This window comes from Gallus gallus, chromosome 1 (genome assembly GCF_016699485.2).
Source record: "Gallus gallus isolate bGalGal1 chromosome 1, bGalGal1.mat.broiler.GRCg7b, whole genome shotgun sequence".
NCBI lineage: Eukaryota > Metazoa > Chordata > Aves > Galliformes > Phasianidae > Gallus > Gallus gallus.
In genome coordinates this window covers 193,424,719-193,449,202 of record NC_052532.1, presented here as the reverse complement: position 1 = coordinate 193,449,202, position 24,484 = coordinate 193,424,719, and the positions used below count along the sequence as shown (strand labels likewise).

At 41.0% G+C, this 24,484-nt stretch overlaps 1 protein-coding gene across 1 annotated transcript in view; it reads right to left on the bottom strand.

Moving 5' to 3' along the window:
* Positions 1–2,847: 2,847 nt before the first annotated feature.
* GUCY2D (guanylate cyclase 2D, retinal) overlaps positions 2,848–24,484 on the bottom strand; it is a 49,182-nt gene continuing 27,545 nt past the window's right edge. The window contains exons 15-18 of the mRNA XM_040653218.1: positions 23,340–23,438; positions 20,463–20,557; positions 18,268–18,353; positions 2,848–6,595 (exon numbers count right to left, since the gene is read on the bottom strand). Coding sequence (XP_040509152.1) covers positions 6,457–6,595; positions 18,268–18,353; positions 20,463–20,557; positions 23,340–23,438 — 419 coding nt within the window. The 3' untranslated portion in view covers positions 2,848–6,456. The remainder of the gene's footprint in view (positions 6,596–18,267; positions 18,354–20,462; positions 20,558–23,339; positions 23,439–24,484) is intronic.

Genomic DNA, 24,484 nt, shown 5'->3' with positions numbered 1-24,484 from the left:
ACTTAGAATTGTTCAGGTTAACAAATTTCAGGTTTGTGTTTTAAAGCAATGATGTGTCAGAGCAAAGATCAAAGAGTCACAGAACCATTAAGGTTGGAAAAGGCCTCTAAGATCATTTAGTCCAACTGTCCACCCACCACCAATATTGACACTACCATACGCAGAGACTACAAGTACACTCTCAATTCATGGGTAAAGCCCTCTGGTTCCACTACATAAGAAATACTGAATAAATAATGAAATCTGGTCTGATTACTAAAGCAGTTAATGGTAGTACCATCTACCATTAGATGTTATTCTCTGCTATGCAACATTTGGACAATGCAATCTTCCTGGTGAGCAAAAGGTTCAAGACCAGAGTTCAAGGCACACACTCTGTTTGCTGTCTTCTCTTCCTGCCTACAACTTTCTGACTGCTGTGGAGAAAGGTCAGTTGGTTTCCTGTAGGATTTCAGGATTTTGAAATACTATTTCAGTTCCAGCTTCTGAACAAAGAAAATAAATAAAGAAGGAAATTGGATGCGGAGGTTGGAGCTGAGACATCTGCCTCCAGGGCTGCTTTGCAGTGGGGCTGGGATCGGGGAGAAGGCCCAACAGACGGGCAGCTGAGGTGTCTGGCAGGCAAACTGTTAGAAACCCAGACCGTTTTCCATTTGGAAACTGCAGAACATTCACAGTTCGGCCAATTTGAGCAATAATAACAAAAAACCTTCAACCTTAATAAATGTTTTCTGCTCAAGACCAACTGGAATTTCATGCATTGAATTGTGATCTTTGTTTGGATATCAAGCCTAAATAGATATAACATGCAGGAGTTGGACTTGATGATCCTTATGGGTCCCTTTCAGCTAGGAATAATTTATCATTCTGTGACTCTATACTTCAGATTTGGTCCTTGGCCCAACATTCTTTTTTCCTTGAGCTTCTCCACATATGTTAATGAAAAATGTTTCAGACATTTAGCTTTCTGAAATTGAATGCATTTATTTTCACAGTCTGTTGTACAGGTCTTCGAAAGTGCCTGCAGCCTGCACTACCTAGTTTGACTCATGAGTTAAGTCCAGGCAAAAGGGGGGCTTAATTCCTTTGAATAGAATCATTTTAACCTTCTAGGAGAACAAGTAGATACTTTTTTTTAATTGACTTTCAGATATTCAGTGGATTCTGTGCAGGAAAGGAGATTGTGGGAGATTGTGTTGTACCACGTAATGAGAATATGAGGGACAAAAGTCATGGATCAGTATAATCATTAAGGTTGGAAAAGACCACTAAGATCATCTAGTCAAAACCACTCGTTAGGGAAGGAAGGAGAACCATGGGAAACTGAGATCTGCAGATATCATGAAGCCAGGCTTTGAGGAGGGCTGTGAAAAAGCATGTGAATGAAGAATAGCATGATGAATGAAAATACCAACAGCTGTAAAGTAATGACTATCAGAGGAGAAGTGTGAGATGTTTCTTCTGCTGCACAAAACATGGAGTTGGTCATCATAAGAATGACCACATAGTACATTCCTGGTCTCCACTTACATCCAATTTTCTGTAACCTACAAGTGGTACCCTCACAAGTTGACCTAGGAATCCTGTAACTCTTCATCAGGCAGTTTGCCTGCAGAAACTTTATCTAAGGACATAATTCCATAGGACCTCAGTGTGAGCATGGAGAATCAGAGGTCCTCTGCCTTCGCCCACCTACACTTTTATTGATGAGGCAAGTGGTGAGAGTCATGCTAGGACTTTACGGCATGACTGAAGGGAACCACAAGGATGTTAGAGAATTGGACTAGATGACCTTTAAGGGTCCCTTCCAACTCAAATGATTCTATGATTCTGTGATTGTATGTATGACTACAGAGGAAAAAAATCCTTAGTCCAGCTTCACTTGTGATGCCCATGGACTTTCATCCAGTTGATGACCACTGCTACTGAGTGTGAGTAGATGGGACAGGGGGCTTTAATGTTATTCCTGTGCATATGATCTTGCACAATTAGAAGGAGGCAGGTTGACCTGATGAACTCCATGCCCTCAAAAGAGGGGAAAATCCATTGCTGATGTGAGGAAAAAAGGATGTAGAGAAAGGAGGGCTCCTGATGCAGTGACCATGCTGTCCGTGACCTCACCACTGAAGGGCAAATCCCTATAATGCCAGTGTAAATAACCAGAGCTTCCGGAAAAGTGGATGTTGTTGCATGAGGATGTCAGAGACAACACAGTTTTATGAGTTCAAAGAGGGGTAATAAGGCAGAAGTGCTCTCAGTCCCTCTCCTGCCTTCATCCAAATCCCAGGGTAGAATCTCAGTATTTTCCAATGAGAAGTGTACTGCAGAGAGTGGCATGATTCCCTACACGTAAGCATCCTCTAGCGTGGGAAACTTTCCTAAATCATAAAATCAGTCATAGAATCATAGAGTCACAGAATCATAGAATGGTTGAGTTGGAAGTGACCTTAAAGTCCATTCAGTTCCAACCCCCTGCCATGGGCTGGTTGCCACCCACCAGCTCAGGCTGCCCAGGCCCACATCCAACCTGGCCCTGAGTGTCTGCAGGGATGGGGTACCCATAGCTTTCTGGGCAGCAGTGCCAGTGCCTTACAAACCTCATAATGGAGAACATCTCCCTAACATCTAATCTAAATCTGCCTCTCCTTGTAGCTCTTCTGTCACTCATCCATGCCCTTCTGCATATCACCTCCACTACCCCACTTTGTTGCTGCTGGTTTGGGCATTTTGAGATTTTGTTGAGGTCTGTTTCTAAATAACTGAGTAATTGAGTGAGTATGTGGGGTTCTCTATATGGATTTATCAGCAGTGAATGCCAAGAAGTAATCTGAAAAAGACACAGATACAAAGAAGAGCAAGACTTTCATGCACAGGAACAGGTCTCCAAAGATCTTTATTGCCATTTGGATTTAATTCACTGTTAAAAATACGGTAGATCCTATAGGAAATATAAACTATTTTGAGGCAGTGTGAACTGGACATAAGTGCACCTCCTACAGCTGTCAGCATGTCAGATTTGCATGACTACGTTAAAATTTATCCTCTAAAATGAGCAGTAAACCTTCCTGCAGTCACTGGTTGATAGTGGTGTCCTGAGTGCATGCCTCACTGTCCAAGAAATCAACCAAGAGATCTGTCCACGATCACCTGAGATGCTGTCTGCAGAGCTAGAAAACTCACATTTGTTGCTTCCAGCAAATGTCTTCCTCTTGTAACATCCAAACACTATTTTAGGAGCAAAATAACAAGAAAAGAGTGTGATACAATGCTTACGTTTAGTACAGTAAGAAATCTCATGCATAAACCTAAACCTGTCTGGACAGGAAATTATAAATGTGTTTTATAGCCTTCTAACAGCAGAGGTTATCACACTTCGGGATGAGTCCATGGCCTCTTCCTGTTGGAATTAAGAGTTAAAAAAACACCGCTGGCTTCAAAGCAAATTCAGAATTATCTTGGGATTACTCAAGTCGTCAGTGATCAGAACTTTGCCTTTCTGCTCCCTTTTCCCACAGATTGACTGTTGCATTATTTTTTTTAATAAATTCAAAGAATGCTGTTTATTTCTGAAGACAACAGGCTGAAGAAAGAATTCAAAAATTGTGTGCAGAAGGGCAGATTGAAATCTTCTTGCACAAATGCTCTTCAGCTGGAAAAAGTTTACAGCTATGGAATATTTTCTTTAAAACGTCTCTTTTTGCAATAAAAAATACACTCAGAAGATTATTTTTAGTGTGTAAGTATGAAATCAAAAGCAGGATACCCAAGACTGAAACACGTCTTATGCATCCATGCTTATATGTAGATATTTGAAGGTGGAAAATAGACATCGCTGCCAACTGAAGAGTTGTTTTATAGTTGTTACTGCATTGTTGGTTTTTTTTTTCCTCGTGCATTTAGAATCGTTAAATTAACATATATCAGAAATAGAAGGTTATTCTGCCTGCTCACTGTTACACTGTCGTATGAATGGGTCAATGAGAAGTCATCATATTCCTGCAGCTGCCAGATATCTTGGGCCTCTGACTGCACCTCACAGAGCTATACTTAGATAATTTTCCTTTCAGAGAATGGCTTGGGTTGGAAGGGACCTCAAAGATCATCTAGTTTCAACCCCCTGTGAGCAGGGTTGCCACCCAATTGGTCATGTTCCTGTGGGTGTTTTTCTTCATTTGGAGGCCAGATTTGAATACACAGAGTCATACACAAGGCAAACCCAATGATCCAACTCTTACTTAAGAGGAAATGCCATGTCAAAAGCAAAGGTGGAGGAGATCATCAGTCTCCCATAGAAAATATGCATTTCTGCCTGTGACATCTGAGAAGCATTTTTAGACAAGAGGAAAGTTGTTGTAAGCCACAAAGCTATGCAACAGAACAGCTCTGATGAATGTTTTTAATATGGGAAAATTATGGAAAATACACGTAAGCTGATTTTAAACTCAAATTTGCACTGAGCTACCCAGATGATATCCTTCCCTGGATGTATTGGCCTACATCTCTTCCACAGCATGCTATTCCTGGATGAATTTTCACTCAGAGGGTGGTGATGCACTGGGACAGGTTGCCCAAGGAGGTTGTGGATACCCCATCCCTGGAGGCATTCAAGACCAGGCTGGATGTGGCTCTGGGCAGCCTGGTCTGGTGGTTGATGACCCTGCACGTAGCAGGGAGGTTGGAACTTGATGGTCATTGTGGTCCTTTTCAACCCAGGCCATTCTATGATTCTATGATTCTATGAATTTGTGACTGGATGGGCAAGTAGAGTGCAGAAGGTGAAAGCTCACATCAGCCCTGCTGGACAACTTAAGTGTCGTATCAGCCCTTTGACAGCTATCTTTCAAATGCCAGCTTCTCCCACCTGGAATATCACCTTTCATCCAAAACAGTCAACAGTTAGTGCCAAAAACACCAATGCCACAGAGTAAAATCTGGATTCTGAAGAGCATGAATAAAGTTTCCTCCTATTTTCACTAATAGTTATAACATGAACGACTTTGACAGTGCACGTGTTATACTTAATATGGTGAATCAGCTGCTCTGACAGTAACTTCGTTAGCTTTTTGTGTCTGACTTGCTTCCTTTTATAAATATAACTTCAATAATGTAAGAGGGTCGTTGGTTGTTATTTATCATTTAATTGGTAGAAACTGGTAGGAACTGTTTAACTGGTAGAAGTCCTGGGTCCTCTGTTGAGAAGAGTTTAACTCGGGCTTGAGGAAGGTCTTGGTGTTTTCAAATGAGCACCTTCTGGTGGCAATATTGATTAAATTACCCCATCTACAGTTCTCTGCAGCCTGGCAGGAGAGACATTAACAATTCGCAGAAGTTTGTTAGAAGTCAGATACAGAAAGAGAGTAAAAAAAAAAATGGACAGAGAAGTGGCCAACAACAAAAGTATTTGACACTGATGAAGAGTGCTCTGTGGGCAGTGCCTACAGGCCAAGCGCTGGCCCTTGGCAAAAAGCTGCTTTTGCTCACTGATGGCTTACTTTGAACAACGGTGGCTTTGAAACTACTTAGAGAATGGGGAGGAAAAAGAGTGTGATGCTTCAGGCTTTTTTTATTGATTAAATGATGAACTTTTCCTTCTCTCAGCCTCACTTTTTAAGATAAGAAAATTCGTGTCTCGTTATCACTCAGCTAAAGGAAAGCAGAACATCATTCTCTGCATCTCAAGTTTTCCAATCTCTGCATCTCTCAAGTTTTCCAATACCTTGACATTCTCTCTTCGTCCTCCTTTGGGATGATGAGCATGAAATGTTTTAGATGTAGTACATAGGTGTGTGTGTAAAGCAAGAAAAAAAAAAAAAAGGTCTTTCAGTTTAGATCTGGAATTGCAAAGATGGCATATTTGGACATTTTGATCAGAATTACATTTTGGCATTTGGAAACAAATACTGATTTACACCAAACTGTTTAGTTTCAAAACTGTCATTTCAGTTTGAAGGTAACATTAAAACAGCACTTGCCACTGAAATGTCAATTTACAAGAAACTGTTCCAGCTTAAATTGACATAACAGCAACCAAAATATTTTGATTCAAAATTTGCATTTGTGGGGGAGTAAAAAATCTTTTTTTGTTGTTGTGAAAAACACTTCCTTGTGAATTGCACTGATCTTCGTGAAACCAGAGATTCCTACAGCAACAACAAATCTATTTATTGCAAAGCGTTTAGCCTGTTCTACATTTTCTGACTGACTGGAATACTGATGAAGAAGTGGTACTACCCACCGCCATTACTCTCTTTCCAAAATGGCACAAGTGAAATCACGATGAATCAGGGCCCAGTTTCAACCAAAAATGATGGTCAGGATTCATCCACCTGCCAACGCTATGAGGCTGTAGCAATTCTACTTCCTTTATGTGGAAGGAAACTAAATGTAGGGTGTGGGCTTCCCTGCTGGGGTTGACTTCAGAGTATCCATCCCAGTCTTACTAGTTCTTCGTTGTTCTCAGATTTCTTCCTCTTCAATACTTATCTCAGCCTCCTTTATGCTCCCCACTTCTTTAAAGGCTGTTTTTGTCAGTGTCCTCTTTGTGTTCCTTAGGACAAATTTAAGTTTCCTGGTCAACATGCCTGGCCAGTTGTGGCTGTAAAACAGAAAACAGGAGGAGTCAGCAGCCCCGCTCACTGAGCAACAGCTATTCATATTACATCATTTTGCATCAGACCAAGCAGAAACATTAGATTTTCTCAAAGCCATCAAGGACCAAGCAGGGAGGACTTTTGGTACAGAACTACGGGGACGCTGTGGTCCCAGTAGATCACAAAAGCACTGTAGGAGTTGCATGGGTTAGTGAGATATGCAGAGCTTTCAACCAAGGATATCCACTTCATAAAGGTAAACATCATTTCCATAAAAATACCAAAGGGCTTCAGCTGCTCATGAAGAACATTTCTAACTGTACATCACAAGCCTGATAGATCCTCTGTCTGCTAATAGCAGAGATTCCTTGTTAATCAGATGGGTTTCTTTGGGTTTGAGGTCATTTATGGGAAACGTGAAGGCCCAGATGCTCTGACAGCCCCACAGTCCCTCCATGACTGATACAGAAGGCACAGTGACACAGAAAGACCTGACAGGCACAGAGTTATTGTAGTATAATGGTAGTTTCAGAAACAAACCAAATATAAAGGAGTTGTAGAAGGCTAGAAGCTGAGCTTCAGTTAGTTCTCAACTCTGTCTACAACTTGCCCTACATCACGCATCACATGAAATCAAATTCACTTCATACAGTAGAAGAAATTTTTCAGGTTGCAAGCTGAAAAGAACCAAATTCTAACACATTTCAATATCAGTTATCATTATGTAGATATTAAAGAGAATTATTTGAGAAACTATTTTGTACATACGCAGATATGTAAGGCTTCAAACTGTAAACATCACTGCTGTGAAAAATGAACAAGCAATTACTTTAGAAGAAAAATATATGTAAAATTGACTGTATAAAGCAGGGATCCCAAGAATATAAGACAAGGGGCCTTGAAAGTAGAGGAACAGGAGGGTATGAGGCCCAAAAATTATTCACACCAGTGACCAATTAATAGTATAGAATTGTTTAGTAGCCCAATGAAACTGTCCTCAGTGACAACACAGGATATGCTATTTTCAAAGGATATACAACACATACAAAGCATATACAAATACTAATAACTCTGGAACCAGAACTGTATTGACCACTCTGCCACCCATTACTGCTTTTGTGTTATCACTTAAGAGAGCTGTGTTTTATTGTTTGATCTAAGGTTCTGCAGGTGGTCTTTGAAGACCTGGTTACCTGCCCCTGAGGACAGGTTATTCAATTTGGAAGTAACAAAACAGCCAGGATTCCCTTTTCTCTGCACATAGCATGAGAGTCAATGGCCTCAGGTTGCTCCAAGGGAGACTGAGGTTGGATACTATGAAAAATTTCTTCTCAGAGTGGTCAGACATTGGCACAGGCTCCCCAGGGAGGTGGTGGAGTCACCATCCCCGGAAGCATTCAAGAACAGTGTAGATGTGGCACTTGCTTTAGTGGACATGGTGGTGATGAGTTGATGGTTGGACTTTGCTATCTTAGTGGTCTTTTCCAATCTTAACATTTCTATGATTCTATACTGTAGTCTCTTCACTCTCACACCTGGTGGGAGACCAAGGATGGCCAAGTGCAAGAAAACTAAGAAATCTTAAGGCATATTCCTGAATATGCCGGCAAATGTATTAAGTCAATGTGATTTAGGATTCACCTGAACAGTTCATTTATTCAACATTATGAGAAAGAGCTAACTTTGTAAAAAATGATCAGAACTCTTGTGCAACCACTACGGAGTCAAGGAAAAGAAATTTCCTTAGGTTTTTTTTTTTTAAGCCTTCCTAGTGCTAGTGAAAGATTTGTCTTCTACTGTGTTTCTGAGAGATGCCTCTGCATGCCAAGACAGAAGTAACTGATGCAGAGCAGCAGATGAAAGAGAAGGAAGATGTGGATGGGAGAGAAATCAACAGAAGTGAGTGCTTGGTCTGAGAAGTTATGTTTTTATTATTTAGAGAGATCATGCAGGCAAAATCATTTAAGATTATCCCAACAGTGGAGCTGAAGGAGAAATAGTAAGCTGTAATTTTATCGGGCTTCTGTATAAAAGCGGGTTTCGCTTTCAAGTACAGAGTGAATCTTTATCAAAAACTCTGTGCTGAATCAGCTTTCAGACCTCAAATTCAAGTCTGAACGTCTGGTCAACCACACCTTGCTAGTTTATGGTTTGGCCAGCAAAAAGTAACTACTGTATTTTTTTCCAAGCATGAAAGGATCTTGAGAGGTCTACTGTTACTGAGCAGAGTGCATGGATGAAGACATCAGAACAGAGGGAGACATTAAAAATAAATAAATAACTATACACCATATTATACACCACGTAACTTCTGATTTCCAACCAGATCATCCTAACTACACTTCTACTTCTCATCCCAGTTGGTACCGTAACAATGAATAACAGAGCTGATCTCACGAGGTGTGCTAAAAGAAAGCAGCAATAGGCCATGTGGGTTCTTCTAGGCTTGAATTCCAGCTTCATCTGAGTTTACCATAGGCGGGGCTTTTCCTGGCACACTGAGCATTGCCATCAAGTGGATCAATAACACACTGCAAGTAGATGCAGTAGTACCATATGTCTTATAGGAATGAATGGGAAAGCAGGTCATAAATTTGCTAGGAGATCACCCAACAAGGCTACTACTGTCTCTAGACAGCTCTGGTGCAGTTTCCAGCACCTTCTGAATGAGACGCTTTAAAAGAATAATACATAGTTTTGACCAAAAAAATAAAAAAATAAAGGCATAAAACGAAAACCAGCAATGTGCAGACAAATGACACACAAGCGAACACTAAACAGCAGAGCTACATGAGGACTGTCCTACAGCTACTACCTCAGATCTAGGCCTTTTTGCCAAGTTGTTTTGCAGCTTTCCTCCTTTTGAACTCTGCAATTTCTTCCGGGGGTAACCCATGAGCTTTACACCTGCAGTAAACAGGTAGGCCATTAGAAAAAGAATCAGTTCAGTTTCATCTGCAATAAAGACTAGATCATACTGGTGACTATGTGAAAATGTGTCTTCTAGTGTGAAGAGAGGAAAAAACTGTTGGGCCTTCAGCATGACATATTGCAAAGAGTGAAGTTAGCTAATTTAATTTTAACTGTCCTGAAGTTGCTGAGACAGGCACATTTTGTAATCTCTATGGCCAGGCACTTCCAAACTGCTCTTGACACATCCTAGACACCTCTCCCAGGATGAGATGAATGACTTTGTTGATTGAGGAGCTCAAGTTAGATTTTGACTAGATGGTTGCATCCTGGATCTTTTCGACAGCATGAACCCTGAGGTAATTATTCTTTTATTCCTCTCATCCTCCCTTGGTTCATCAAAAGGAAGAACAAAACCAAACTTTTATGAAGATCTTATGGTCTGCTTTTTGGTTGGTCCTGTGTGGAGCCAGGAGCTGAACTCAGTGATCCTTAAGGATCCCTTCCAACTCAGGATATTATATGATTCTGTGATCTTTAATTTGTTTAGTGTAGTTCCTCTCTCTGTGCCTTTTGCTCTCACATGGGGTATTGATTTCAACAATTCTTATCTCTCAAAGCTATGGACATATTTCCAAATGGAATTTCTATATAACTGACCCTTGAGACTGTCAGCTTTATTTGATAGCTTAGCACAAATTCTAACAGACTTTCTGGAGGGAAAAACAAATCAGTTTTCAACTCTTTCACCAGTTCTGTCTTATAAATTATTATCTTTGAATCATGGATTCATTAAGGTTGGAAAGATCACTAAGATAATAATGTCCAACGATCAACCATAACCAATATGCCCACTAAACTATATGTATAACCACCCTGTTCTTCTGTGTCTTATCTAAATCCTCAACTCCTACAATACCTTTCCTTCTCATAGAAACATTGATTCCTATTTATAAACCTTCCTGTGAGTGCCGGAGCCTTCAGGGATGGGTCCTGAAGACAAGGAAGACCAAAGAACTTAATTCATATGAATTGAATGAGGAATAGCTTCTTCTGGAAATATACAACTCAGGTAGGAATCATCCCACTACCTGCAACAGAGATATATCCATTGGCACAAAAAAAATTTGGGCTCTCTTCTGAGCTAGTGGAGGGAGATAGAAATTGCTGAATGAGAGAGTGTGTTTATCTCCAAGAAGATGTCTTCCACAGGGCAGAAGAGTGGCACCTGGAAGTGCCCAGATCTCTACTTGACTCTAAAAGCTGTGTAGGTTGCAAAGCTCAGAAGGACATGGATATGCCAGAGCTAGACAGTTTACAATAGCTAAAGTACTACCAGCTGGTCCAAGAGGAGGAACACCTGGACTCCAGCCCCCCTATGCAAGAAGTGGCAAAATTCAGTCACAAAGGGATAAGTGTGAGGAACTTATCCCTGAGATAACCCCACTGAACATCATCCACAGGGTGATGGAGGACGTTGTTGCCTGTCTCTGCACAACAGTGCAGCAGGTTGTGACCTACCAGAAGGCCAAGACCTGACCGGGGTCTTTGTGATCCAAGCCCAATATGAGATTTTCTAAGCTGTAACTCTAAACACTGTTTATATATATATCAAATAAACTTTTGCTTATGAGTTGGATTTCACCCACAGAACAATAATAAGAATGATCCAGTACAAACAACACTGATACATCTCCTGAACTTGTTAGTGTCTGAGCAACTGCAGACTGCTGATTCTGCATCTTCCATCCTCATCTCTTCCAACTCACCCTGTTTGAAATCATCTGTTATTTTTCCAAGTACTTTTCTTCCCTCCACCTTGTTTCTGAAGCTAGCAGGGGAAAAGCTCATGTGAGGTCCTACACTCCAACTCCCTGGACAGGATCTTCCTGAAACACTGGCACAGGTTGCCCAGAAAGGTGGTAGATGCTCCATCCCTGAAAACATTCAAGGTCAGACTGGATTGGTCTCTGAGCATCCCGATTGAGCTGTAGGTGTCCCTGTTTGTTGCAGGAGAGTTGAACCAGATGGCCTATGGACATCTCTTCTAACTCAGACGATTCTACAATTGCATGATGTTCATAGACAGCATCATTGTGACTTGGCCACTCTGTACCCTTCACTAAGAACAACTATGCTCAAATAGCCTCAAGATCTCAGTCATGAGTGAAGACGTCTTATCTTTCTTCTTCTCTTATTCCCATCTCATACAAACTCTTGTACTGGAGCAAAACACGATCTACTGCCAGGTATCTTGGGCAACTCACTACATCTCAGGTCTGTGGTCCTACTCCAACCAACCCTGGGGCCTATAATGTGATTGATTCCCACTGTTCTCAGTACTTATTCCTCTTATCTCTCAGCAATGTCATTCATAAAAGGACTTTGTTCTGCAAAAGCATCCTCCCATCCTGCCTAAGGGAGACAGGAGAAACTACCAGGCACATTTCAGCACATCTCAGCCATGCCTAGAGCCAGAGCTGCAAGCTAGGATGTGGTGGACAAAGACAGGTAAGTAGCCCTTCCCTTAATCCATACAAATATCTGCAAAGGAAAGGGCAATACATTGAATCACAATCAAACACTGCTGCTACCTGAATTTTCTTCCTTTCTGAACACTCAGAGTTTCTTACAGCAATTCTCCAGTATTTCAGAAGCCTCAGCTTGCTCCTAACGAGCCTGTTTAAATAAATCAGCTGAAGCAACTACATTCCAAGTCACAGAGACTTGCTCAAAGGGAGATGAGTCACTGGCTTTCTTTACCTTTCCCTCTTTAAAACAATCAGAATTCAGCTAAAAATTCTTCTTTCTCACCTGATTTGTGGTTTAGCTGTGGCCAGAACAATCCTTTTTCTTCATTTTGCTGTTGTATTATTGGGGGTTTAGAAATAATTTTAAAAGCAAACACTGACTGTGAAGCAAAAATAAAAAAATAAAAAAAAAAATCTGTCCTGACATTGGAGTGATCAAGACTCTGAGCCAGAATGTGCTTTGATTTCCCCAAATAACTTATCTTATATTCTATATAAAGTTCGTTTATGAAATCTTGTGATGCTGTTGTATAAGTCCAGCCATGTAAGGACAGCAATCTTTTTATTTTATTTATTTATTTATTTATTTATTTTTGCTGCTGCTGCTTGCTCTACAAGCTCTTTATTTCAAGCTTGAATGTGTATTGGGTAAAAAACTTCAAGTGGGATCCTGAATGGAAATCCTTCCACTTGCCCCCCGAAGAGACATATCAGCAGCAACAAGAAAGATTCCCTACTGATCCTCTCCCATCAGACTGCCTCCATACAGATGTGAAATGAGAGAGCTTGCTCTTGGGTAGAGTAAGAAGCCATGTTGTCCTTATGGATATCTTTTTCCCCACAAAGAGATGTTTCTCATCTGGTATTTGGAACTGGATTCTTTGAGCATCCTCCACTGCTTCAAACTCATTTCATTTTCAATTAAATTCTTGGTGCTTCGTCCAAGGCTGATCCTCATGTATGGGAAGATGGGAAAGTCCCAAAGCTGTCTCCAATTCCTGCCTGCATCTTCATGATGACTTGATGATTTTGAAGGTCTTTTCCAACCTGAGCAATTCTATGATTCTATGATTCTCTTCATTTTTTAGTGATTTCTCACTTCACATTGTGCTTAGTACTTCTTATGATGGTGGACTGGTTGCTCTATGGGCTCTTCCAGGCTTAAGAACTTCTACACGATTTCATACAAGAGCAGGGCTCTGTGTTTGATGACAGCAATGCAAACTCCTGTATTTTCCTTCCCTAGGCAGTGTGTTCATGGTTAAAAACCCTTGAGAGGATTTATGGTCTATATCCAATATCTGAATCATATATCTATTTTTTTTTTCTCCTGTTGGCACTGTTTAATTTAAGATAGGATTAGAAAGGGAAAGTTCCCAGATAAAACTGCCTCCTGGGATAGAAGTCTCCAGCTGCTTGGAAGCACTGTGTTCAGTACCAAAGCACAAGATTTCTGAAATTGGACTGTAGAAGTTGGAAAGTTAGAAGAGCCATTGTGTCACTCAACTCCCTGAAACTGCTGATGGATGTGATCCCGTCTCTCATTGTTGACTGTGGTTTGTTTGTTCATTTGTTTTATTTTTTATTTTTTCTGAATTTCCATTGTTATTGAACACTTCCAGGTAGCAGATAATTTTCAGTGCTTTGCCAAATGTAGCAGGCTTACATTTGATAGATTTCTATAACCTCCTTTCTGCTGTTTGGGGCAAGAGGAGTGCCTCACCAGTGCTGGCAAGTGTATGCCTATTCCAGAGCATCACATCATGTCAGCTTCCAGTATCTCACCATCCTTGTGCTTTTTCTTTGGCTGCTCTTTAGCCCTCAAACTTGCCTCCTGGTGTACCCTCAAAGAAACCTCCCACCCTTCCTTCAAGCCTACCTGAAATCTCCAAAAAATATCAAGGGCACAGTTAGGCTGCTGCTCAATTGTTCAGCATGCTTGCTTTGTCTGTCTCTCCATCTTGGTACCATTTCTCTATGCCCAACCCAATCTGCTATTACTTCCTGCAGTAAGGTATAAGACTTCTGTAGAGCTTTTTTTCTGACTCTTGCACAATGGAGCCCCAGCCTACAAGATCCTGAGATGAAGCAATAAAAACCCTAATGAGCTGCCAGGAAAGAGGGGAAATAACATCCATCACAAGGTAGACATCTATCAGGGAAGCTGTAGGAATTTGCCTTGGAGCAAGGAAAGGACCAAGGAGCCTATTTCACTGCCTGTGCTGTTTCTGAGGGAGGTTAACCCTCAAAGAGAAAACTCTCTACAGTAGGAGGCAGCACTACAGTCTAGATATTAAACTTCACTCTCCCTATGTCCCTGTCCGTGTCCTGCAACACTGATGAACTTCAACCCATTTCCCATACAAATAGTATGTGAATGGGTTTCTTACTTGACTTCCAGTAAGCTTTTTACATCTGAAGGCAGATATACAGACCCTCTGTAGCTCGACATAAGGTTGATTTTATGAATTGCCTTTTAGTTCATTTGATTTTATGCATGGTTGGAAGAAAGAAGCTGTGGTAAGAAGCAGACTAGGAATTTTAATGGAACTTACTTTCTTCTTAATTAAAATGCATTGTATCCTATGTGAGCTATGTCACCTGCAGCACCTGGCTTTTAAGAGTTATGTGTGTTTATCCGAACCTCCTCACACAATTGCAGATATATTAAGGCCTAGTGCTGACAATGGAATTCAGTGATGATGTTCCAATTAATGCCTCCATAAAACCGTAATTGGGATTAAACAGAGAGGTTGGTGAATATCAATTAAATTCAAATTATGTAGATGCAGTAATGGTTCCTTTGTTAGTCATTTGGTTATGGCTTGAGGTTTATTACTATACAGTCAGATATATTCTCTCAGTAATTTCAACAATACCAGAAGGAATTGTTTTCACAGTATTTTATGGGACTATTATTATTAACGAAGTCACGTAATTAAATATCCTCCCACATTTTTACATGTGCTGAAGTTTGGCTTCTAACCTGCGTTATATGCAGGCTCACCTATGCAAGCCCAGGATCATTTACCAGACCTAGGCATGCCAAGACTACAAGCACACTGATAGCCTGAAGTAGGATAATGAAGCTTGATTGATCCCTCGACATCTATGAACAGCAATATGAGCTACCTGACTGTAGATCTGCTCATGACTGCCCACCAGAGCTAGAAAATTGGCTTCACATATACCAAGAAACCCTCCTGCCAAGGGCTGGGCTTTCAGCTCTATTTGGTTGATGTGTTCTATATCACGGGTTATAAAATTAGCACTTTTTTGATGTTACACTGCAATGTAGGCCTGAAATACTCTGCATTTCACACAGTATTTTAATGGACAAAAATCACAGACTTACATCAGCAAGAAGCACTAAGATATCATAAGTGAGACTAAGTTCATCAAGGTTCATATGGTAACTCATGGGATCAGACACAGATCCACCCATTTTTATTTAGACATAATCAGTCTTCTTAGGATTACTTTGAGCCCTTTCTCCACACAGTACTTCTATCCTAAGGATTTGAATCTTAGATCCATGGCCTCCAGACTTGCCCTTCCATAGTATAGACATGAGACCAAACCTAATTTATTAACCTCCTCTTAGCAAGTACAAACAGCAAGACCACCACAACCGCCTGTCAGACGAAGTTTAGGACACTCAAGTTGTAAAATAAAGCATGAGACACAGACAGTTGACATTTTTATCTCTTAACTGACTGGGGAAAGCACACATCAGCAGTAAAGATAATCCAGTTGACATATGGGAAAGTGTGAAGCCATATAGTTCAATTTAATTCTGTTTTGTGAAATTCCTCAGAGCATACAGTGTGTGAAATACCTTCATCCAGCCTTGTGAGCACTCATTACTTTTCAGAGCAGTAGGCATCGGGAATTAAGGACAAGTTTAAGCAAAATATCTCTCCAGGGTGCCAAACAGATTATATTAAAATAGACATTACAGGCTCATTTGGGTAAAGGGATTTTCCTAGCCCAGGAGCTGAAAATTTTCACTGGAGCAAATCCCCCTTCCTTATTGTTCAATATTTTGTGACCTGTGGTGGTCTAAGTCAGACAGAAGGCCACAACTATGAGTTGAAAGTCTGAAGGGCACCTCTCAAAGGAGAGTTACTTGTTTCTGTGAGCCACAATGATGAATGAAGCAATAAGGAATGCATTCCTCACTCTTATGAACAGAAGGAAGAAATCTGCTGAACCCAATAGTTATGAAGGATAAGGTTTCCTCATGGAAAGGAAAGATCTAAACAGAAGAGGAGTCACTTCAGGATAAGGTGTAAAGATGAACTGAAGAGGAAGAAGAAGATTCCTTATCTCAGAAGCCTACAGATGAGGAAATTCAGGAGAATAGCAAGCAGTGGCTTGAAACCACCATATTGACCAAGGCATAGATATAACAGCGGAATAACAATCAGCCTCTAATAAGTTGGAAAAAAAACTGAACCTCAAGACAAGGTTGGAAAAACAGGAGGCCATGTCTGAACCTTGCCTGATAATAGCACTGCCTGTACACAAGGCAGTTCTTGTGTACTTGCTTTTCTTCTGCAGAACCTAGCTTTCATTTTGAACCCTTAAATTCATTTAAGGACAGGTTCAGTTTCATTTAACTTTGATTTTCCCTCTGATTACTTTTACATTCATTCAACTACTGTGGAGACAGAAATAGTGCAAAAGAACAGTGAAGATCAGGGCACAAGGATGCTCAAGATCCCTTGATCTTGGGTGTGTAGGATAATTCTTTTCCTCGTCATATTGCACCCATCCTCAACCACCCAGACCTGGTGTATTTGTCCTCATTTCAAATTTGTATTTAAAAACAGCTCTAATCTGCATAAATCTGGCCAAATACAGGCATATATTACCAGATGACTTTTTGAGGGCTGTCAACAGTCAACAGAGGCCTGACAATTGACTTTAAGATGGCAAAACCCAGATGAGAACGACCTAGCAGATTTAGTACTTCCTTGGTAGCATGGACACACATTTCACCTTAGCAGTCTGGCAAATCTCCTCCAAGTTTTGTATTTCTCATGAAAAATGCATCAAGGATATCAGCACACATTAATCAATAGCTCGTTTCATCAAATATTAACAATAAAATCTTCCAAGTATAAGAAACATTGTGCATCTCTCACACTTATCTTCCAGTCACCTGCTGTCTTCCAACCTGACACTCAAATACGTTAGAAGATATGACCCAAAATACTATTAATTTCATGTTACCCCAAGAAAGCTCAGTCAGCACTTTGTACACATGGGCTGTCCTGAATGCAACTGTCCAGTAGTTAAACACTATCTGAAAAGGGAGATAAATGCCCTATCCATTTTATTAAGAGGAAATGAGGAAAACTTAGAGATTACTCAAGAGACATTAGAATTGAAATAAAAACATTCACTACTTGCTGTCAGACACTGCAGAACCTCTTTACAGTCAACGAGCATCTTTCAAGTGCAACTTATCATATTCCAATGTAGATGTTCAAGCAGGCCAGTCTACTCACTCCCTGCCAGCATGTATTTCTCTTCATTGACTATAAAGAGAGTCAAGGTTGAGTAACTCCAATTTGGGTGACTACACTGCTCTTGTCAAACAAATCATACTCCCACTTTTCATGACCTGAGCACAACATCACTTCCAGGAATTCAGCATATGACAGCTGAGCAGGGACATTCAATCTGCAAAGTCAGGTACTGTAGAACTTCAAAATGGCTGAACGAATTATGCTCACCGCCCTCTGGTACGGAGGCAACATCATTAAGTCTTTAATTGCATAACATTGATATACCTCTGAAGCAAAATATCTTCTTATGGTTTGGTTGAAATGAACAGTGCTGCAGGGAATAAATGTGTTTGTAACAAAGCTAGTGTTTTCTGGAGGAGTTTGATGGAATGAGGGAAGAATCTGAGTGTCACATACGTAGACACTGGGTAGAAGAGGCATTCAGGAAGGAATTGCCTGGTGCTCCATCTCTAATGGACTACAGGGTAAAAGTAACAAGTTCCCATGAGACTTTCTGGGAGCCATGATAGAAGTACTGAAGCACCTGCACCACTCCTGAGTCCCAGTGCTATGCCTGAGAACATGTACATCACCTAAGACAAAGGATGCAAAAACTCTGCACACAGATACCAAAGAATTATTCCAGCAGTGAGCTCCAGCAGTGAGCTCCAACAGTGACCTTTTCATGAATATATTGAATAGTGATTAAGTCACACTTACCCTGGCTTTATTTCAGGAGGTTTAGGTAAGGGCTTCAGAAATCCTCTTTTCCCAACCAGCCAATATGTGTCTTCTACTCCTTTACCCTAAAATAAAAACAAAAGTCCAGATAAAGAACAGTTTTTGGACCACCCTCTGCTCAATACACTCTGAGGGCATCATATATACCCAGAGACAGAGAATGGCTGGAAGTCTTTTGCTCTCCTTTGCAACGACTCAGGGAGAATTTGAGTTTCACTGCCTTTAAAAAGCAGACCTTGTTCAAACTGCCATGCACAGATGACCTTCTCTAATCAGGGTCATGGAAACTACACAATTTAATAGAAATGAGGATCTCTAATCATCTTATTTTACAGCACTGGCATCAGTAATAGAGAGATTTTACAACTGCTTGTGGGCTGAATATCAGAGCAATCACTTCCTTTCCCTACATCAATAATTTAGCTTTTCAAGTGAGATGCATCTGATACAATACAGCCAGCTATATAAGAGCCAACCATCCTTGTCTGGAGCCAGTGCAGGAAAACAGACGCTTCCAGGGTGACATTTATCTTCACAAAAACTGGACACCAAAAGTAGGTCAGGGTAATCATGTCCTGAAATGCCATTTTATCTTCACTGACTATGCAGAGGCTTCTTTCTACTAACTAAACCGGCAGTGATTACCTCAGATATCCCATTGCAGCCATATGGACTGGGGTGACAAAATAGTTCTTTGTTATCAAAGATTGTTGGGACACCTGGGAACATAATCATACTTCCTACTGTAGACGTTTAAGGTAAGCAAAACTACTTCTTTCGAGTGATTTTATAAGAAGACAAGTGATGTGTTATTTAGTTGTGTGGTATTTTATTTAGTGATGAATTACTGTGTCTGGTTTAGGCACTGTGAACATTAGCAGCTTCTGTCAAGGCTGAATTAAATAGAGTCCTAAATACTGGGATTATTTCCGGCTGAAAAGAAGTTAAATTTTGAATGATAAAAGATATTGTTGTGATATTAAAATCCTCATTTCATACCGTGAGTGGCTGATCACTTTGTCCCTTATGGGTAAGCTGAGCATACAGATTCATACAAATGTTTGTAAGCCTGCATAGCATGGTTGCAGGTCACCAGGTAACCTTTAGTCATCATGAGAAAGATGACAGCACTTCTCAGTTTAATTGTATGTCCTCTGAGTTGTTCTGCATGTCCACCTCAGAAGGGTGTTGCATTTGTATCTACAGCTCTCGTTGATAGACAGCTCAAGAGGAGGTGCATGCAGACATTGACTTTAGAACTAATGAGCCTTCATATGAGTCTTTTCCATAAATTCCTTAGAATTTTGTGAGTCTCTTGTCATTATATAATGCCTCCAAAAAAAAAAAAAAACCCAAAAACCTGAGTTTTGGAACCATGGATTGTTCTAATACACATCTCCCTCTCCTCTTCCCCATGGCATTGATCAAACTAAGCTCTTTCTGAATGAGGAATGCAGTGGCCTCATACCACGAGCACTCTTCCTTCCTTCTGCCACTATTTTATATTCCTCTGATAACCACTGAAAGGCTGCTAAACTCAACTCAGGACTTTATTCTCCTGTGATATCCTCCCTGAGAAAGAGCAATCCTATTGCAAAGAGTGGCTCTTTGTTATGTGTATGTTATGACTCAAGGACGATGTTAAGGTGAGAAAGAGGGTGTCTGCACTTGACTGAGTATTCAGAGTTTGATGTCATGCAGAGCTCCACATGGCAATGGCTGAAAGGGGTATGAATTTTGGTTTTTGATATATGGTTCAGATGAACTCTCGTTATGAATTTCAGAAACAAAGACTAGGAAAAAAGAATAGCTTTGGAAAAGACTTTTGCCTTTCCATTCACCCTCCATACCAGGAATCCACTCATGGTAGAGGATTTCAGATGGCAATGGCATTGTTCAGTGCTTTCCCTTTTGTTACCAAATTTTTCAACAGCTTGCTCTCCTGATTTATAGAATAAATAGATACAGAGCATACATCTGTTTGCTTGATAGCATGTATTTTTTTCCATAGTCCTTCAAGAATTACCTCATGTGTCGAACCAACTGATGGGGATCATTTAGGAAGGACTGTGTGGAAGAGTGATGGATGAAGGCCAAAGAAGAACCTAATATAAAAATTCCTTAAGCAAGAAAATTCCCTCATGAAGCATTTCACACAGACCAGTCCTTCTTACCTTCAGTTCTGTTTTTCCCCTAGGAACGATTTCATAGCCTTCGTTTAGAGACCGAAGTGTATCCACCGTACTTTGGCTGACATGAATTCTGTAAGCTGAGAATGGAAAGCAATCAGCTGGCTCACTACACTGCACACACACTGTGAATCCCCACTACTTTGTATTGGCAAGGAAAACTTCTCCAGGGCTTGTTGGCGTGCTGTAGTTGTGTGGTGATTCTCTGTGTAGAGTACAATGGTGATGGATTGGATCCTTCCAGGTAAGGTTGTAATAAGTACAGGGTGAGAGGAGATCTACACTGGGGACTTCTTTGAGAAGGACAACAAACACACTATGCATGGGAAGCCTTGCTCCTCATAAAGATAAGTGCCATTTGAGCAACACTGCTGGCTGGAATGAAAAATGTCATTATTAATATATTTTGCCACGGTGTAAAACTAGGCAGAAAGAAAGAAAAGAAAAATAATTGACTGAAGTTCTGTTCCAGACAGCCAGCATCATTTGAAAAACAGGTGTTGGGATTAGGAGCAGAGAGGTGGGGTTTGCAATGAGACAGAACGATAATGTGGCTGTACATGTAGATCCATCTGGATTTTTCAGTAATTGATTCCACCCAGAGCTGCCGTTAACATTTTATGAACAAAAATGGCAAAGGGAGAGATCTTTATCAAATTCCCATCTCCCCAATTTGTTTTGCAGCCATTGCTGGAACTCAGTGAAATTCGTTGCTGTGCTATTGATGTGAACAAAGCCAGGAAACATTTCCAAACTACTTTCCCCAAAACAGTTTAATTGTTGTTGATTTTCTTACGATTTTTTTTTCCAGTGTCTCAATCTCATTCTGTTTCCCCCATGAAGAATGTGGGGGCAAACTAGTTAATTGTTTTTTCAGAATGATTAGAAAAAAAGAATATCAGTTTAAAGGAACTGATGCAGAGGAACACTGCACCACTTTTTGCCACCTTTAGTGTAGCAGTAAGCTACAGTCTACCTATCAGTGTGTATCTGTATAGGTTTCTGTTAGTGTACAAAGATCTTGTATCTGCAGTGTTAGCAGATTCCAGTCTTAGAGGGACTTTTCATTTCTAATGTTCTAAACCTTGGAAATCTTCATGTTTAAGTTTAATTTAATTGTTAGTCTTGATTAGTGTAGTTGAAATCACTGGAGTTAGAAAGGTGATGGCTATATGACAGGAAAAGAAAATTTGAAATGTTACGTACCTACTACAGAGTAATTCTATCATGACAGTTCCTCAAGATTTCAGTATTAAATATCACAGTTTTCCAATAGTTTGTGGAGTAGATGTATTAGCCAATCTATTAGAACTCTTGAAAATATCAAGAGGGAGACCAGAGAAGAGCAAAGGTTAAAATACACAGAATGTTTTGCCTTTGGAAATCAACTTGTACTGATGGACTGAACATCAAAAGCGAATTCAGAACTCTTCCTGGGCTCTGAGCATGCTGTCCACTGTATCATCCACAGTTCACCCACCATGGCTTACAGATCCATGCTTCAGTCAAGGACACAACAGAAAGCAGATCTGTTTATGCATATGACTGAAATGCAGATAAATGCTCATCTCCTGTCGCCTCTTTTCCATGTCTAAAAGCCTCCATCTATGGGACAATAAGAAGCAGCTGTGATGTAGTGTTGCATTATCAGCTGCAGCCATTGGCTCTAGGAGTGAAGACTTGGCTTCTGTAAATTGAAGCCATAGGAGAATCAAGGCAAGAACTTGAGGGGAAAATAGTGTTAACATCAACTCAATGAGCAGGACATAAAGAACACTCAAAGGAGAAGGAAATCTTAAGGATTTTGCTAGAACCTGCCAATAGTTGTTCACGGAATTTCTATTGCTGATGAAAGAAGTTCTCATAAAATACACCAGTAAACCCCCCAAGTTTCAGGGCAGGGCATTATCTGTGGTCTGCTGTTCTCTCTCTCTATCATGATAGAAACATAGAATCATAGGATATCCCAAGCTGGAAGGGACTTACAAGGATAATTGATCCCAATTCTTGGCTCCACATAGGATCATCCAAAACACAAATCTTATTTCTGACAGCATTGTCCAACTGCTTCTTGGACTCCAGCAACTTGGTGCCACAACCACTGCCTTGGGGAAAGCAGTGCCCACATTTTCTTTGCCATTTGCCTTACACTAGCCATGGCAGGTAGGTGCATTATTATACTGTACAACAATAGCTCTGAATTAAGGGTCCTCAGCAGTCTGAAAGCAAGATACAACCCCACGCAGGAGAAATCTAGAGCAAGATTCATGTTCATTTCAGCTGATGGAATCCAAATCAGAGGACTGTAGCTACAATGCAGGGTGTGAATCACATTGGTTACTGGACCAGACTAAACATTCTTCTGAGATTTTGCAGGGAAAAGAGGAGCAAAACTAAACGATCTCTTTGTTAAACATTGGCCTCTGAAGGCTTCAGGCTGCTTTTAATTTTGTCTTTGGACTTGCCCTTTTCTTGAGACATGATTCAGTTACAATGCCTATAATTAAGATGAACATTTCTTCATCTCCTTTGAGAAGGAGGTTGTAGCAAAGTGGGGATCTGGCTCTTCTCTCAGATAAGTAGTGACAGCACAAGAGATAATAGCCCCAAGTTGCACCAGAGGAGGTTCAGCTTGGATATTAGGAAAAAATTCTTCTCAGAAAGAGTGGTCAGGCATTGGAACAGACTGCCCAGGGAAGTACTGGGGTTACTGTTTCTGGAGGTGAGGGACGTGGTTTAGTGGGCATGGTGGGGATGGGTTGGGGTTGGACTTGATGATCTTAGTGGTCCTTCCCAACCTTAATTGTTCTATGATTGTAAATCTGTCAGTAATCCACCCCAGGCACTGCCCCAAGTACTCACGCAGACCCGTGGACTCCATCCGCGATGCCGTGTTCACTGTGTCTCCAAAGAGGCAGTAGCGGGGCATGGTCAGGCCAACCACACCTGCCACACAGGGCCCTGAAAGACACAACATCTGTATAACCCAGTGATGACACTGCACAAATCACAGAGTTCTCCGACACACAGATCTCATCTTCTTTGACATCCAAAAGCCAAATGGGAATACAGGTGTTCAATATGTGTTCAGAGAGCCAGTACTAGGGCATTGGAACTGGCTGCCCTGGGAGGTGGTGGAATCATCATCCCTGGAGGTGTTCAAGACAAGGGTGGATGTCACAGTGAAGTGACATGGTTTAGAGGTATGGTGGTGATCGGTTGATGATTGGACTAGATGATCCCAGTGGTCCTTCCAGCCTTAATGACTCTATGATTCTATGGTCAGGCCTACTACTACAGGCCTTCATGGTTGGTAGAAGTAGTCAAAATTCAGACATTTCTCCAAATTAGACAGTGGCTAAAAAAGGTCTTTTGTGTCCCAGTTCACTGTCATCTGGGAGAAATTCAGAGTTCACTGAAGCTCAAGGACTACTGAAAACTCATTGTAAAAAGTTATCTCCAGCCTCCTTTTCCCTCTAAAAAAGCTGAAGCTGAGATCCTGTGTCACAGAATCATAGAATAGAATCATACTGTTGTTTGAGTTGGAAGGGACCTTTATAGCCATCTGGTCCAACTCCCTCAAATGAACAGGGACACCCACAGCTCCATCAGATGCTCAGAGCCTGGTCCAGCCTCGCCTTGAACATCTCCAAGGACAGGACATCCACCATCTCTCTGTGCAACCTGTTCTAGTGCTTCACCATCCTTGTGGTGGAAACCTTCTTCCTTGCATCCAGTCTAAATCTCCCCTCTTTCAGTATGAAACCATTTCCCCTTGTTCTATCACAACAGATCCTGCTAAAGAAACTGTCCCCTTCTTTCTTACAGCCCATTATAGATACCGAAAGGCCCTTCTCAGGTGTCCATGGAGCCTCTTCTTCTCCAGACTGACCAGCCTTAGCACTCTGGGACACATCCCAGTGAAGCAGGATTGAGAATCGGCGTTAGAAGTCAGGAGATGCTGGCAGCACACTGGACCACCCCGTGTCCCCTTCTTGGAAAGGAAG